The sequence below is a fragment of the Chiloscyllium plagiosum genome, unplaced genomic scaffold (assembly GCF_037043375.1).
Source record: "Chiloscyllium plagiosum isolate Xiang-an unplaced genomic scaffold, Cpla_swu_hap1 HiC_scaffold_27, whole genome shotgun sequence".
Lineage (NCBI taxonomy): Eukaryota > Metazoa > Chordata > Chondrichthyes > Orectolobiformes > Hemiscylliidae > Chiloscyllium > Chiloscyllium plagiosum.
Window position 1 is genome coordinate 93,035,136 of NW_028270165.1, and position 16,524 is coordinate 93,051,659.

General features: G+C 46.5%; 1 protein-coding gene and 1 long non-coding RNA gene across 2 annotated transcripts in view; both read left to right on the forward strand.

Moving 5' to 3' along the window:
• Positions 1 to 203: 203 nt before the first annotated feature.
• LOC148145045 (uncharacterized) overlaps positions 204 to 16,524 on the forward strand; it is a 103,293-nt gene continuing 86,972 nt past the window's right edge. Inside the window, exons 1-2 of the mRNA XM_087975462.1 lie at positions 204 to 303; positions 3,371 to 3,932. Coding sequence (XP_087831588.1) covers positions 204 to 303; positions 3,371 to 3,932 — 662 coding nt within the window. The remainder of the gene's footprint in view (positions 304 to 3,370; positions 3,933 to 16,524) is intronic.
• On the forward strand, positions 4,738 to 13,453 carry LOC148145046 (uncharacterized). Its single transcript, XR_015751734.1, has 3 exons — positions 4,738 to 5,524; positions 10,569 to 10,673; positions 13,121 to 13,453. It is a non-coding gene; the product is annotated as an uncharacterized LOC148145046 (long non-coding RNA).

The following is a 16,524-nucleotide window of genomic DNA, read 5'->3' on the forward strand; positions in this document are numbered from 1 at the left end:
ATGCGAGGAAATAACTTTAAAGTGTTGTAGTTGACCACAAAAAGAAGCAACAGTAGCATTTCACAATAAAGCTTATCGTAAGATTAGAGAAAGTGGACAAAAGAACAAGCTGTAACAAACAAGGAACAAAGAATGCAGACAAGGACAGTGGGATGGCCAGATAAGAAAATAACTGACAAGTGAGGTAATCGGCTTATGATAGGATGGGAAAAGGGAGGCGTGATTCCACAACTTGTAAACTGAACAAGAAAGCTAACAGGCTCTGTTTTGGCGCACATTTCTGCTTGGTTGCAGGAGCGTCCGGTACTTGCAAGACTGTAATAAATTGTTCTTGTTTCCAACGCTTTGTCTCAGGCTAATTGATTTGTGAGTGAGTTCTGTTTCTCACATTTCTACCTATGTTGTTGGTACCTACATGGACCATGACTTGGGGTTGGAAACCCTATCCCTTCAGGACCCCAAAGATACGATCCGAGACTTCACGCACCCTGGCACCTGGGAGGCAACACACTAACCGCGAGTCTTGTTCGTTCCCAACACACCTTCTATCTGACCCTCTAACTATTGAGTCCCCAATGACTAACACTCTCCTCCTTTCCCTCCTTCCCTTCTGGTGCAACAGGGACAGGCTCTCTGCCAGAGACCTGGGCTCCAGTGCATACGCCTGGTAGGTCGTTTTCCCCCCTCAACAGTACCCACTGACTGATACAGCAGGAAGGAAATAAAAATAAGTCGTCCCTCCTTTCCCAGGAACCTCTGCTCTCCGACTTCAAATTTAAAACCTCAAATCAGTGACTCTCCACTCCTGGGCTGCAGCTGCCACTGAAAAACAGAAAATGTCACTTTTTTTGTGGTTAGCACTGCTGCCTCACAGCGCCAGAGCCCCAGGTTAAATTCCCCCACCCCACACGTCTGCGAGGGTTTCCTCCCACAGTCCAAAGACGTGCGTGTTAGGGTGAATTGGCCAAGCTCAATTGCCCCGTAGTGTTAGGTGACAGGGAATGGGGCTGGGTGTTTTGCTTTTTGGCGGGTCGGTGTCAACTTGTTGGGCCGAAGGGCCTGTTTCTACACTGTAGGGAATCTGATCTAAAGTTCTGGAATTTATATATTGATGAACTGAAACCTGCAACCCATTCTAAAAGATGAAGGACTCAGCAGCGGTCCAGGTTTGTTCCAAATATTGCACCGGTTGCATGACACTGTGAACTGATCAGAGGGATCTGGGAGTGCTAGTTGAGGATTCTCTAAAGGTAAACATGCAGGTTGAGTCCGGAATTAAGAAGGCGAATGCAATGTTGTCAATTATCTCAAGAGGGTTGGAATATAAAAGCACTGTTGTGCTACTGAGACTTTATAAAGCTCTGGTTAGGCCCCATTTGGAGTACTGTGTCCAGTTTTGGTCCCCACACCTCAGGAAGGACATACTGGCACTGGAGCGTGTCCAGCGGAGAGTCACACGGATGATCCCTGGAATGGTAGGTCTAACATATGAGGAACGGGCTGAGGATCCTGGGATTGTATTCATTGGAGTTTAGAAGATTAAGGGGAGATCTAATAGAAACTTACAAGATAATACATGGCTTGGAGAGGGTGGACGCTAGAAATTGTTTCCATTGGGCGAGGAGACTAGGACCCGTGGACACAGCCTTAGAATTAGAGGGGGTAAATTCAGAACAGAAATGCGGAGACATTTCTTCAGCCAGAGAGTGGTGGGCCTGTGGAATTCATTGCCACAGAGTGCAGGGAGGCTGGGACGCTAAATGTCTTCAAGGCAGAAATTGATAAATTCTTGATGTCACAAGGAATTAAGGGCTACGGGGAGAATGAGGGTAAGTGGAGTTGAAATGCCCATCAGCCATGATTGAATGGTGGAGTGGACTCGATGGGCCGAATGGCGTTACTTCCGCTCCTATGTCTTATGGTCTGATAGACAGACATGGGAGTTGCGGGGGGGCAGAGGTGGGGGGTGTTTAGGTACAGAGTTCCTTGGAAGTTTCATCACTGCTCGACAGGGTGGTCAAGATGGCATTTCGCAACATTGCCTTCATTGTTCACCCCATTGAGTATTGGGGTTGGGACATCATGTTGAGGTTGTACAGGATGTTGGTGAGGTCACTTTCACAGTACTGAGTACAGTTCTGGTGGCCCTGTAATAGGAAGAATACTATTAGAGAGGGTTTGGTAAAGATTTACCAGGATGTTGTCAGGACTGGAGGGTTTGAGTTATAAGGAGAGGCTGGGACTTTATTCACTGGAGCACAGGAATTTGGGGCTGACCTCATTGAGATTGATAAAATTATGAGGAGTGGAGGTAAGGTGAACAGCAAATGGCTCTTCCTTAGCGTAGGGGAACTCAAAACCAGGGGGCTTTTTTTTAATGTGAGGAGAGAGATTTAAAAGGAACTGGAGGGGCAACATTTTGAAATAGAGTGATTTGCATGTGGAATGAACTTACTGAGGATGTGGTAGTTGCCGGTACAGTTACAACATTGAAACAGCATTTTGATGGGTATATGAATAGAAAAGTTAGAGGGATATGGGCCAAATGTAGGCAAGTGGGACAGGTTTAGTTTGGAATCCTGGTCGGCATGGACGAATTGGACCGAAGGGTCTGTTTCTGTGCTGTATACCTCTATTGAAACCAGTAGAATTCTGAACGGGGCTTGACAGGATAGATGTAGATAAAATGCTCCTTTATGGGGAGGGTCATAGAATTCCGACAATGTGGAAGCAGGCCATTCAGCCCATCTATTTCACTCTGGCCCTCTGAACAGTATCCCACCCATATCCAACCCCGTACTCCATATTTCCACCCTAACCTGTCCATCCCTGGTCACTACGGGTAACTTAGCACGGCCAATCCTCCCTAACCTACACCCGAATCTATAAATTACCTTCTCAAGAATGTAATTTAAATGCAGAGCTTTTCTAAGAAAAATGTCAGTTTGACTCAACATTGGGACACAGACAGAATTCACACCTATTGTCTCTACTTATAAATAGGGCAACGTCTCTTCGAAATGTAGGTTCATTTAGATATAACTGCGTCACTTTACATATGAAGATATCCCTTGGAATGTGCCCACATCCCTTTGAAATGTAATCTCGTCCATTTAAACCTCTTTATTTGCAGAAATACCCGTTAAAATGTCCACGTCCCTTTAAAATGCAGATTGCCCCCTTTCGATATGACGCCGTTCCGTTAGATGTGGGAATATCTGTTTAAATTGAGCCGTGAGCTTTCCCAATGTAGACAGGGCTCCTGGAAACGTGGCAGTGTCCCCCCTGCAGCTGCAGAGCGAGACAGGAGAGTTTGTTTTTGTGAATGAGCAGTTGTAGCGCGAGGTGGCTGTTGCTTGGTGACGGTGAGGCTCCCCGGCCCCGCCCCACCCATCCCCGGCCCCGCCCCACCCATCCCCGGCCCCGCCCCATCCATCCCCGGCCCCGCCCCACCCATCCCCGGCCCCGCCCCACCCATCCCCGGCCCCGCCCCACCCATCCCCGGCCCGGCCCCACCCATCCCCGGCCCCACCCATCCCCGGCCCCACCCATCCCCGGCCCCGCCCATCGCCTGGCCCGGCCCCGCCCATCCCCCCGTGCAGACGTCTCGCGGGGGCGAAGGCGGTTGGGAGGAGAAGTCGCTCGAGCGAGGAAGCGGCGGGAGGGCGGCCGTTAGGAAAATGGCGCCGCGCGGCCCGGGGCAGACACCCGTCACTGGCCGCCGCCGCCTTCCTGGCGCAGCTGCTGTGTCACGGCCACACCGGCCGGCTGTACAGCAGCCAGGAGCCGGTGAGCATTCTGGAGGCGGATGGGGTTAAGGGCCTGCTTGGGAACTCGTCGGCCGCCGGGGTGGTGGAGTTCTACTGGTCGTGGGGCGGCCCCTGTGTCAACTATGGGGCCACCTGGAAGGTACTGGGCCCGGGACGTGAAAGGTGAGGCAGGTTGTGGGGGGGACGGAGGGGAAGGAATGTGGGGCCTGTCCTGTCATAGTGACATTTTACACTCACTTTCCATCGGCTTTTACTGGCGCTTGTGCTGTTTCCCCCTCACTGTGTGTTTAATCCTTGTGCTGTTTCCCCCTCACTGTGTGTTTTAATCCTTGTGCTGTTTGCCCCTCACTGTGTGTTTAATCCTTGTGCTGTTTGCCCCTCACTGTGTGTTTAATCCTTGTGCTGTTTGCCCCTCACTGTGTGTTTAATCCTTGTGCTGTTTGCCCCTCACTGTGTTTAATCCTTGTGCTGTTTGCCCCTCACTGTGTTTAATCCTTGTGCTGTTTGCCCCTCACTGTGTGTTTAATCCTTGTGCTGTTTGCCCCTCACTGTGTGTTTAATCCTTGTGCTGTTTGCCCCTCACTGTGTGTTTAATCCTTGTGCTGTTTGCCCCTCACTGTGTGTTTAATCCTTGTGCTGTTTGCCCCTCACTGTGTGTTTAATCCTTGTGCTGTTTGCCCCTCACTGTGTGTTTAATCCTTGTGCTGTTTACCCTTTGCTGTTAGTTGTGCAATTGCTGAGGGTAGTGTGTAAATACTAGTGAAGGAGATTATGCACCAGCATGTACATGTTCCTCAGTCATTGAAGGGGCAGGACCTGTTGAGAATGGTTAGTAAAGCATGTGGTGCACTCAGCCTTGTTAACATGGACATAGTGTGTTATTTGGAAAATCGACTTTTTATTATTTCGAGTCATAGAGATGTACAGCACAGAAATAGACCCATTCGGTCCAACCTGTCCATGCCAACCCGCTATCCTAAATTAATATAGTCCCCTTTGCCAGCACTTGACTCATATCCCTCTAAACCCTTCCTATTCAGATACCCAGCCAGATACCTTTCAAATGCTGTAATTATACTGGCTTCCACTACTTCCTCTGGCAGCTCATTCCATACATGCACCACCCTCTGCATGGAAACGTTGCCCCTCAGTTACCTTTGTGGTCTCACCCTAAGCCTATGCCCTCTAGTTGTGAATCTCACCCCAACACTGAGGAAAAGACTTAAACATTGAGCAGCCAGACAAATGCAAAAGCAATCAAATATTGAGCCAATGGAAAAAAAATTATGGCTGTACCCTTTTTATTCTCCCATAGGAATTTGGACACTTAAAATCTGTCAATGACACCAGCATTGCTACAGTGCATATTGTGTACACTCCTCAGTGTCAACAAGCAGGGCACACGTTTGCTGGTGTCATCAAAACATTGGGCATGTTCCTCGCTGCCGGCAGAAAAGGGGCGAGACCTACGTTTGGACAAATAAGGAGCACTGGAGGACCGGAGGGAGAATTGTCCTCCTGCCATTCGGAGCTCCTCTATTGGTGAATGTGGAAGTTGGACCATGAGGTTCTGAAGCTCCTGCTCCTCCTCTCTCTGAATGAAGATTGAGGTTCACCTCAGACTGCAACTTCTTTCCTCTGTCCAACATCTGAGAGTACGGCACTCTCTTTTCTCACCCCCATTTCCATTTACGTTTCATTCTGAGGTTCAGTTGTTGACTTGGAGCAACTGAAAGAAATGGGAGTCAATCCAGGTGAGGGGACAGAGTCTGGAAAAGTTAGTCCAAGCCTTTGTTCTCAATTAGCAAAATAGACAGACAGGAGACTGAAAGAACGCAGCAAGCTAGACAGTATCAGGAGATGGAGAAGTCGAGGGATCTGGTGTCCCTTGTTCAGGTCTGGGGGTGGGGAGAGGGAGAGCTGTGGAACAAGGGTGTGCTGGGGTCAGGGTATTGAAGTGGGGATAGGTGGAGACAGGTAGAGGGTACAATAGACAATAGGTGCAGGAGTAGGCTATTCTGCCCTTCGAGCCAGCACCACCATTCATTGTGATAATGGCTGATCATCCTCAATCAGTATCCTGTTCCTGCCTTATCCCCATAATCTGGTACGACCTGGTTGGTGAATGGGAGGAAGGAATCTAGTTGGCAGGGAAGAGTGGAAGGGGCTGGGAAGTGTGTTGGGGTAATGGGATGGGAGATTATTTGAAATTGGAGAACTCAATGTTGTCTTCCGGGCTGTTGACTGCTCAGACAGAAGATGAGGTTTTGTTCCTCCAGTTTGTGGCTTGGTTTGTTGTGGTAATGGAGGAAGCCAAAAATAGTCATGTCAGAAGGGGAGTGGGAAGGGGCATTAAAATGGGTGGAGACTGGGAAGTCAGCTCAGCCTCTGCGGACCCGGCTGTGATGCTCAGCAAACCGTTCCCCAAGTTTACGCTCGGTTTCCCCAATGTAGAGAAGACCACAATTGGCAAAGCACAGCAGGTCAAGCAGCATCCGATCAGTAGGACAGTCGAAGTTTTGGGCACGAGCCCTTCATCAGGAATGATGCGTGGGTGTTCAGAGGGGCATCAGTGTCCTTCTGTGCCAGTTGTCAGACAGGTGCAGCAGGCAATGAGCAAGGCAAGTGGTGTATTAGCAAGAGGAATTAAGTTCAGAAGTGGGGATGTCTTCCTGCAGTTAGGGGGTCATTGAATATATTCAAGGCTGAGTTCATCTAATTTTTATGTGAATGTTTATGGGGAAGGCAAGAAAATGGTTTTAAGACTGGTACAGGGCCGAGTTACAGAGCCATGCAGCACAGAAACAGCCCCTTCAGTCCAACTAGTGAAAATGGAGGGACTGATTGTGGGATGGAGATTTTCAGCTTCCAAGGAATGAGAGAGGAAAGAGTTTACTATAAATTAGAATCTATGGGGTCGGTTGATGAGCCGAGGAGTGTCAGTTGGAGTTTAATTTGGAGAAATCAGAGGTTTGCATTTTGGTCAAGCAATCCAGGCAGGACTGACACAGTTAAGGGGAGTGTTGCAGAATAAAGAGACCTTGGAGTGCTGGAGTCTCAGGTGGACAGAGTAGTGAAGGCAGCGTTTGGTTTGCTTTCCTTCATTGCTCATAGCATTGAGTATAGGAGTTGTGCGATCATGTTATACACACTTCCCACTCGAACGTGTTACCTAACTGCTTAACTGTTTCTGTTCTTTGGTATGTTGATCCCAGAACCTGTTTTCAGTAACTTTCTCAAGAACGTAATTTAAATGCAGAGCTTTTCTCTCAAAAATGTCAGGCTGACTCGACATTGGGACCCAGACAGAATTCACACCTATTGGTGGGTAGGCTGGGACTTTTTTCACTGGAGCACAGGAGGTTGAAAGGTGAAGGTATCGGGTGCCTCATTAGCAAGTTTGCAGATGGGCATTCGGATTGATGGAATATCAGATAGTGAAGGGGACTGTCAGACGATACAGCAGAATATCGATCGGAGAGTTGGGAAGAGAAATGGCAGATGGAGTTCAATCCAGACAAATGCGAGGTGATGCATTTTGGAAGATGCAATTCAAGAGCGAGCTATACAGTAAATGGAAAGGTCCTGGGGGAAATTGATGTACAGAGAGATCTGGGTGTTCGGGTCTATTGTTCTCTGAAGGTGGCAATGCCTGTCAGTAGAGTGGTCAAGGCAGCATACAACACGTGTTCCATCATCGGACGGATTGAGTAAAAGAGCTGGCAGGTCATGTTAAAGTTATATAAGATTTTGGTTTGGCGCATTTGGAATACTGCGTACAATTCCGGTTGCCAGATTTCCAAAAGGATGTGGATACGTTTGGAGAGAGTGCAGAGGAGGTTCACCAGGATGTTGCCTGTTATGGAGGGCGCAAACTATGAGGAGAGGTTGAGTAGATTAGGATTATTTTCATTGGAAATAAGGAGGTTGAGGGTGGGGGTCCTGATTGAGGCCGAAAATTCATGAGGGGTGTAAACAGGGGTGGATAGTAAGAATTATTTTCCCAGAAGGGAAGACTTAATTACTCAGGGTCACGAGTTCAAAGTGAGAGGGGAAAGGTTTGAGGGAGATGTACATGGAAAGTTCTTTACACTGAGGGTGGTGGGCGCCTCGAATGCATCGCCAGCGGAGGCAGTAGGGTTGGGATCGATAGCGTCATTTAAGATGTAGCTAGACAGATACATGAATGGGCAAGGAGCAGAGGGATACAGATCCTTAGAGAATAGGCGGCAGGTTTAGATAGAGTATCTCGATCAGCATAGCCATGGAGGGCTGAAGGGCCTGTTCCTGTGCTGTAAGGTTCTTTGTTCTCTTTATAGAGGTTTACAAAACCATGAGGGGCAAAGATCAGGTGAACGGCATGTCGTTTCAAGATTAGGGAGCAAATTAAGGTGAGAGGAGAAAGATTTAAAAAACACATGAGGAGCACCTTTGTTTTAAACATTGGTTTGTGTGGAATGAATGTCCAGAGGAAATGGTGGATGCAGGTTGAGTAACAACGTTTAAAAGACATTTGGATAAGTACATGAATAGGAAAGGTTCAGGGGGATATGGGGCAAACACAGGCAGGTGGGACTAGTTTAGTTTGTGAATATAGTCAGCATGGACTAGTTGGGCTGAAGGGTCTGTTTCTGTGCTGTCTGACTCTGTAACTGTTCTGGACTGGTCTTGAAACCATTTTACTTGCCTTTCCCCATAAACATCCACTTCATGTTTGTTCTAAAATCAGATGAACTCAGCCTTGAATATATTCAATGACCCCCTAACTGCAGGACGACATCCCGACTTCTGAAATCAATTCCTCTTGCTAATATTCCTCTTGCCTTGCTGATTGCTTGCTGCATCCGTCTGACAACTGGCAGTGACTGGTGTGGAAGGACGCTGAGGCCACGTTTTACATCCACACATCATTCCTGAGGAAGGGCTCGTGTCTGAAACGTCGATTCTCCTGCTCCTCGGATGCTGTCTGACCTCCTGTGCTTTTCCAGTGCCACACTTTTCGACTCTCATCTCCAGCATCTGCAGTCCTCACTTTCTCCACATCCCAATATGTCACCATTTAAACAACATACCTCCTTTCAGCAGTTATTTTTTCATAACTGAGGCTATCACTTCACACTGTGGGACTGCATTTGACCTACGTTTGCCAATTGAGACAGAGACCTGGACCAACATTTCCCGACTCTGTCCCTTCCCTAGATTCACTCGCTTTCTTTTCAGTTGCTGCAAGTCAACAATTTAACCCCAGAATGAAAAAACGAAATGGAAAAGACAGTGCCGTACTCTCAGATGAGGAGAGGAAGGAAGTTGCAGTCTGAGTTGAAGCTCGATCTTCATTTGGAGAGGAGCAGCAGCTTCAGAACCTGATGGTCCATCTTCCGCATTCAGACAATTGGGGAGCTCTGATTGGCAGGAGGACCAGGCTCCTTGTCTGGCTTCTCATTGGTCCATTTGAAGAAGGGTTTGCACTGTTTCTGCAGACAGAGCATGCGCGGCTTTTGCTGAACCAGCATAGAGTCAGAAGTGTACAGCATGGAAACAGACCCTTCGGTCCAACCCATCCATGCCGACCAGATATCCCAACCCAATCTAGTCCCGTTCCTCAACACCTAGCCCACATCCTTCCAAACCTTTCCTATTCATATATCCATTCAAATGCCTCTTAATTGTTGCATTTGTACCAGCCTCCACCACTCCCTCTGGCAGCTCATTGCATACACGTACTACACTCTGTATGAAAAAATTGCCCCGTAGGTTTCTTTTACATTTTTCCCCTCACCCGAAATCTATGCCCTCTAGTTCTGGACTCCCCAACCCAAGGGAAAAAGCTTTGTCTATTTAACTTGTCCATGCCCCTCATAATGTTTTAAACCTTTATAAGGTCACCACTCAGCCTCTGACACTCCAGGGAAAACAGCCCCAGCCTGTTCAGCCTCTCCCTCTAACTGTACCTCTTATGCTCGCATCCAAATCATTTACATAAGTGACAAAAAGTAGAGGACCGAGCACCGATCCTTGTGTCACTCCACTGGTCGCAGGCCTCCAGTCTGAAAAACAACCCTCCACCACCACCCTCTGTCTTCTACCTTTGAGCCAGTTCTGTATCCAAATGGCTAGTTCTCTCTGTATTCCTTGAGATCTCACCTTGCTAATCAGTTTCCCACGGGGAACCTTGTCAGACGCCTTACTGAAGTCCATATACATCACATTACTGCTCTGCCTTCCTCAATCCTCTTTGTAACTTCCTCAAAAATCTCAATCAAGTTTGTGAGACATGATTTCCCACACAAAACCATGTTGACTATCCCTAATCAGTCCTTGTCTTTTCAAATACATGTACATCCTCTCCCTCAGGATTCTCTCCAACAATGTGCCCACCACTGACGTCAGCCTCACTGGTCTGTAGTTCCCTGGCTTGTCCTTACCACCCTTCTTAAACAGTGGCACCATGTTAGCCAACCTCTAGTCTTCTGGCATCTCACCAGACATGCACAGTATGCTGAATGGAGATGCTGTTCCTGATGTATTTAAAGTGTCCAACTGCCACAATTTCTACCCCCCCCCCCCCCCCCCCCCCCCCAGTCATTTAACATCACCGTGCAGGCTCCTCGCTATTTTTGATGTTCATGTTACCTGGAACCCTCATGATTATATCAATCTCAATGAGGTCACCCCTCAACCTCCTGTGCTCCAGTGAAGAGATTCTCAGCCTCTCCTTATAACTCAAACCCTCCAGTCTTGGTAATATCCTGGTGAATCTTTACTGAACCCTCTGTAATAGTATTCTTCCTATTACAGGGCCACCAGAAACGTTCTCAGTACTCTACAAGTGGCTTCACCAACATCCTGTACAACTTCTAAATGATGTCCCAACTCCTTTATTCAATGGTGTGAACAAATAAGGTAAGTGTGCTGAATGCCTTCTGAAGCACCCTTCCAACCAGTGATGCAACTTTCAATGAAGTATGTACCTGAACCCCCCCCCCATATCCCTCTGTACAAGTCCTGCCCTTATTTTAGGAAAATGCAATCCCTCACTTTTATCTATACCTCTCTCATAACACGCTCTCTCTCAGATGTACACACACCCTCTTACAGGCTTCTCCTCCATCACACTCCCTTTACAAAGCATGTGCACACATGCTCTCTCTCGCGCGCACGCACATACGCACACATAACCCACCCACGCAATTCTCCTGCCCGTATTGCTCAACATGTACCTGTGACTAATGCACCTAACCTGCACATCCCTATGCATGATATCCCAACCCAATCTCGTCCCACCTGCCAGCACGGGGCCCATATCCCTCCAGTTGCTTTTTAAGTGTTGTAATTGTACCAGCCTCCACCACTTCCTCTGGCAGCTCATTCCATACACGTACCACCCTCTAAATGAAAAGATTGCCTCTTAGGTCTCTTTCATATCTTTCCCCTCTCACTGTAAACCTATGCCCTCTATTTCTGAACTCTCCCACCTCAGGGAAAAGACTTTGTCTATCTATCCTATCCATGCCCCTCATGATTTCATAACCTTCTCTAAGGTCACCCCTCAGCCTCTGACGTTCCAGGGAAAAAAGCCCCAGTCTGTTCTGTCTCTCCCTATAGCTCAAATCTTTCAGTCTTGGCAACATCCTTGCAAATCTTTTCTGACCCCTTAAGTTTCACAACATCTTTCTGATAGGAAGGAAACCAGAATTGCACGCGATATTCCAACTGTACGGCAGTAACATGACCTCCCAACTCCTGTACTCAATATTCTGACCAAATAAAGGAAAGCATACAAAACACCATCTTCACTATCCTATCAACCTGCGACTCCACTTTCAAGGAGCTATGAACTTGCACTCCAAGGTCTCTTTGTTCAGCAACACCCCCGAGGACCTTACCATTAAGTGTATAAGTCCTGCTAAGATTTGCTTTCCCAAAATGCAGCACCTCACATTTATCTAAATTAAACTCCATTTGCCACTTCTCAACCCATTGGCCCATCTGATCAAGATCCCATTGTAATCTGAGGTAACCTCCTTCGCTGTCCACTACACCTCCAATTTTGGTGTCATCAGCAAACTTACTTACTATACCACTTATGCTCACATCCAAAAAGAAGTGGGCCCATTATCTATTTTCAAAGTGGAATTGACAATATATTACATGTACTGACTGCCTGTAGATTGTGCAGTCTTTCAGCAAAGTAGAATGTTTAGGGTGCAGGTTTGCTCGCTGAGCTGTAGGTTTGATATCTAGACGTTTCGTTACCTGGCTTGGTAACATCATCAGTGGCGACCTCCAAGTGAAGCAAAACTGTTGTCTCCTACTTTGTATTTATATGTTTGTTCTGGATGGGGTTCCTAGGATTTGTGGTGATATCAAAGTTATGAAGAGAGATACATATTTTGTTTAACCAAATACAATGGCAGTGCAGAGAATTTCAGAAAAGGGCAATAAATATTTACTTTTTACCCCTTATTCAACTCATTCAAGAATTTCAAATTGAATCTGAGCGAACTTGAGAGCAAATGGCAACATTTGTTTGTTAATAGACTCACCATAAATTATGAAAGATCACTTTTATCTAAGTCACAATGTTTAATCCCAAATGGAGCAATTAAGTGCAAAGTTACTTTCAACCATTTAATAAAACACTGCAAATTTTATTTCATATGAAAATACATTCATTTTATAATTTGGATAAGATCTTTACAAAGGAAATATACTAAACAAAATAGCTTTCCTGAGTATCAATATTGACAATAGTTATGCAGCTATTATTTGGCAACTAATTGAAATGATTTCAGAATAAATGAGCTGCTTCATTATGAAACATTGAGATATTGCATATCTTGGCTCTCACCCAAGTATTCTCCGAAGGAAAAAATGCATCTGGATGGGGACATGAATAGGAAGAATTCAGAGGGATATGGGCCAACTGTTGGCAAATGGGTCACTAGATTAATTTAGGATATCTGGTTGGCCTGGACTGAAGGGTTTGTTTCTGTGTGCTCATTACAGATGCCCCTCTTCTGGGATCCCCATACTAGCTGTTATTTTCATGAAATAATCTGACAATTGTTGACTTCCATCAACCTATTCCATCTGGAGAAAATTCCTCTCTCTGCAAAGTGTGGTTCACGTTGGCAAATTCAATCCTCCTCCGGTCCTCAGGAACACTCTATAATGCGCAACGTTCTCAATACCTGTTTTACGTTCAGTGGGGAAACTATTTTCAGTCCAACAGTTACACAGAATTCCTCAGAAATGTTTTTGGCAAATGTACTGCTCCCACGAGAGCTCGTGGGCCTGCAGTTCAAATGCTTTTAACAGCTTTTTTTCTGATTTCCCCGCCTTCCCAGGATGCAGAATTTCTCCCACCAGAAACTGTTTGCCCTGAAAAAAATCCAGCAGGAACATGATTATGGAGCTATCAGTAAAAAGGCTTCATATGGGTCAACCAAGGTTAGAAATGGAAGAACATCTCTGTTCAAAGTTACTGTTCGTTTGCACTTTCAAAATTCCTTGAATTTAAGGTGTTCCATTGTAGCATTTAATTATGATCCATTAAAAGCAACATCCAGTCTCATCTGAGTGAGGAACCGACTCAACAAGCGAAATAACTTTTCTGTCTGCTCTTGAGATGTGACATCCTCACCCTCTCTCTGTTGATGCAACAGGATTACCAGAGCTGGAAGTACCACTCTCAGAATACAATTGCTGATTGACAGTTTACTTCTGTTGCTTCACATAAGGATTTAAAAGCTGCTAGCCTGATTTCGCACAAAGCACAAAAGCCAAACTGTTCACCCGTGCCTGCACAGAGGAGAAATTGCACTTGGAATAGATCACAAAATAAGAACTGTTACCAGTCCTACAACTCATGTGTTTCCCACGGACAAAGTAAACATCACACAACACCAGGTTATAATCCAGCAGGTTTGTTTGGAAGCACTGGCTTTCGGAGCGCCGCTCCTTCATCAGGTGGTTGTGGAGAATGAGATCATGATCACAATTTATATCCAAAGGAGTCTAGCGTCATGGAAATGTGACGCATCAAACAATTTTAGATGAAATCCTTCATCTTTTAGAATAGGTTTCTGCTCTTTGGTTTGTTAATCCTAGAACTTCTTTTTTGTTACCTTCTCAAGAATGTCATTCAAATGCAGAGCTTTTCTAACAATAAGTGTGAATTCTGTCTGCGCCCGAATGTTGAGTCAGACTAACATTTTTGTTAGAGAAAAACTCTACATTTAAATTACATTTTTGAGAAGGTAATTTACAGATTCGGGTGTAGAGGTTAGGGTGGATAGGCTGTGCTAAATTACCCATAGTGACCAGGGATGTGAAACTTAGGGTGGATTGGCCATGGGAAATACGGAGTAAGGGGGTGGGTATGTGTGGGATGCTCTTCAGAGGGCCAGTGTGGAATAGATGGGCTGAATGGCCTGTTTCCACATTGTTGGGATTCTATGACTCCCACCACAAAGGAGCATTTTATCTGCATCTGTCCTGTCAAGCCCCTTTCAGAATTCTACTGGTTTCAATAAGATCACTTCTGGTTCAGAGAGGTAGACAGCACAGAAATAGACCCTTCGGTCCAACTCATCCATGGCGACCAGGGTTCCCAAACTAAACTAGTCCCACTTACCTGCGTTTGGCCCAAATCCCTCTAAACCTTTCTATTCATGTACCCATCCAAATGTCGTTTAGACTTTGTAAACATACCTGCATTGTCCACATTCTCAGCAAGTTCATTCCACGTGTAAACTGCCCTCTGTCAAAACGTTGCCCCTCAGGTTCCTTTTAAATCTCTCTCCTCTCACTTTAAAGAAATATGCCCCCTCGTCTTGAGCTACCCTACGCTAAGGAAGAGCCCTTTGCTATTCACCTTACCTCCACTCCTCATGATTTTATCAATCTCAATCATGTCACCTCCCAAACTCCTGTGCTCCAGTGAATAAAGTCCCAGCCCTTCCTTATTACTCGAACCCTTCCAGTCCTGGCAACATCCTGGTAGGGGAAACTCCTCAATCCACAAACAACTTATTTATACAGGCCCACAGAACGCTCTTCACCCCAGAGGCAGTAGTATGTTATTCCTCTCTATCAGGACATGACTTACTTGCCCCGTCCCCGATTCCAATCTATTCATCAGAATTTCTACTGCCGACCCTGCGAAGAGAAATATCACTTTCCAATGTCTCTGGTCTGTGTATACAAACAGCTGGTGAAACACTGGCTGGGGTACAGCAGGCCTTATGTGGCACATGGACCTGGAATGGAACCCTTCCCTAGCGCATTTATAGGCCTTTTCTCTTTTCAGAATCTGATACTGTCACCAAGACCATGTACAATAGAGCTAAGGGAGAGCCCAATGGGAACAGCATTCTGAGGACCATTGTCTCCCATACAGTGCGAGTGCTCGAGTCACTTGGCCCATTTTTTACAGCACTCAAGCAACTCCTCTTGTAAAACATCAACCCTTTAGTCCTGTAGACCTGACCAGACCCCCTGCTGTAACATTTCAGTAACCGATTTTGACAAACTCTCCCTAATATACACCAAGCCAGACTATTATTTCTTCAGCTAAGGTAAAACTACCAAATTCCTTGTCCTTGATGGCAAAGATGTCCCTCATAAGGTCATTATCAGAGCCCTTGTTCCCACAACCTTGTCCTGGCCAGTCATCGTACCAGCACCCACCACTTCCTCTGGCAGCTCATACCATCGCTCAAGCGACTCCACGTTGAAAGCACCAGATGACATCAGGATAATCTCAGATCGTTCCAGATCGCATCGATACTCAGTCAGTGGCGTTCCCGATCAGGATGTTGTACGTGATTAAACAGGTCAGTGGGTAGGCGATCCCCCACCTCTTTGTTCAAGTATCTCTCCGAGAACTCCCTTGCTGGAGGGTCCCTTGGAGACACTTCAACTGGACTTCATTGAGTTGGAGAAATCAGTTGAGTTGCTATAAATATGTTTTTCTTATTGTCTTTTCTGAGTGGATTGAAGCCTACCCTCCTCCTAACGCTACTGCTGAGATTGTAGTGAAGATTTTGTTTAAGGAAATAATTCCCTGCTTCAGTATACCTGCGTGCATTAGCTCGGACAATGGACCACACTTTGTAGGTAATATTAACGGAGAACTCTGTTCCCAGCTTTGTATTTGTTGGCAACTGCATGGTGCTTATCATCCTCAGGCGGCCGGCCTTATTCAATGTTTTAACCAGACTCAAGACTAAACTTGCCAAATGGATGGCAGAGTCTGGCCTTTCCTGGTGATGCAAATCCCTGTGGCCTTATTCCAGATGCGATCCATGTCTGCGAGCAAGACACGACTGTCTCCAGCTGAGAGTCTCTCTGATCACCCCCTCCGTACCCCTTGGAACGATTCGGCTCCCTTCTCAGTCCACTTCCACCACATGACCGAAGCAATGATTGGTTATGTTCTTGCTCTAACTAGTGTTATGCGTGCCTTTCACTCCCAGGAGCGTGCGGCCTACAGCGATGTTCCCTCCCTTTCAGCCTCGTCACGGGTAGAACCTGGTTCGTTGGTGCTTGTCAAGAACTGAACTGGCAAAGGTCTCCATCCTCGTTGGGATGGCCCCTTCCAGGTTTTACTTCCCTACGGCAGTCACAGTCGTTGGGCGCTCCGCTTGGGTCCAACTGTATCATTGTAAATTGATTGACCGCACCAATCAAAAGGGGGGGAAGAGGAGGAGAGAATCCTGGAATCCCAACAAAAGGAGTGGACCCTGTC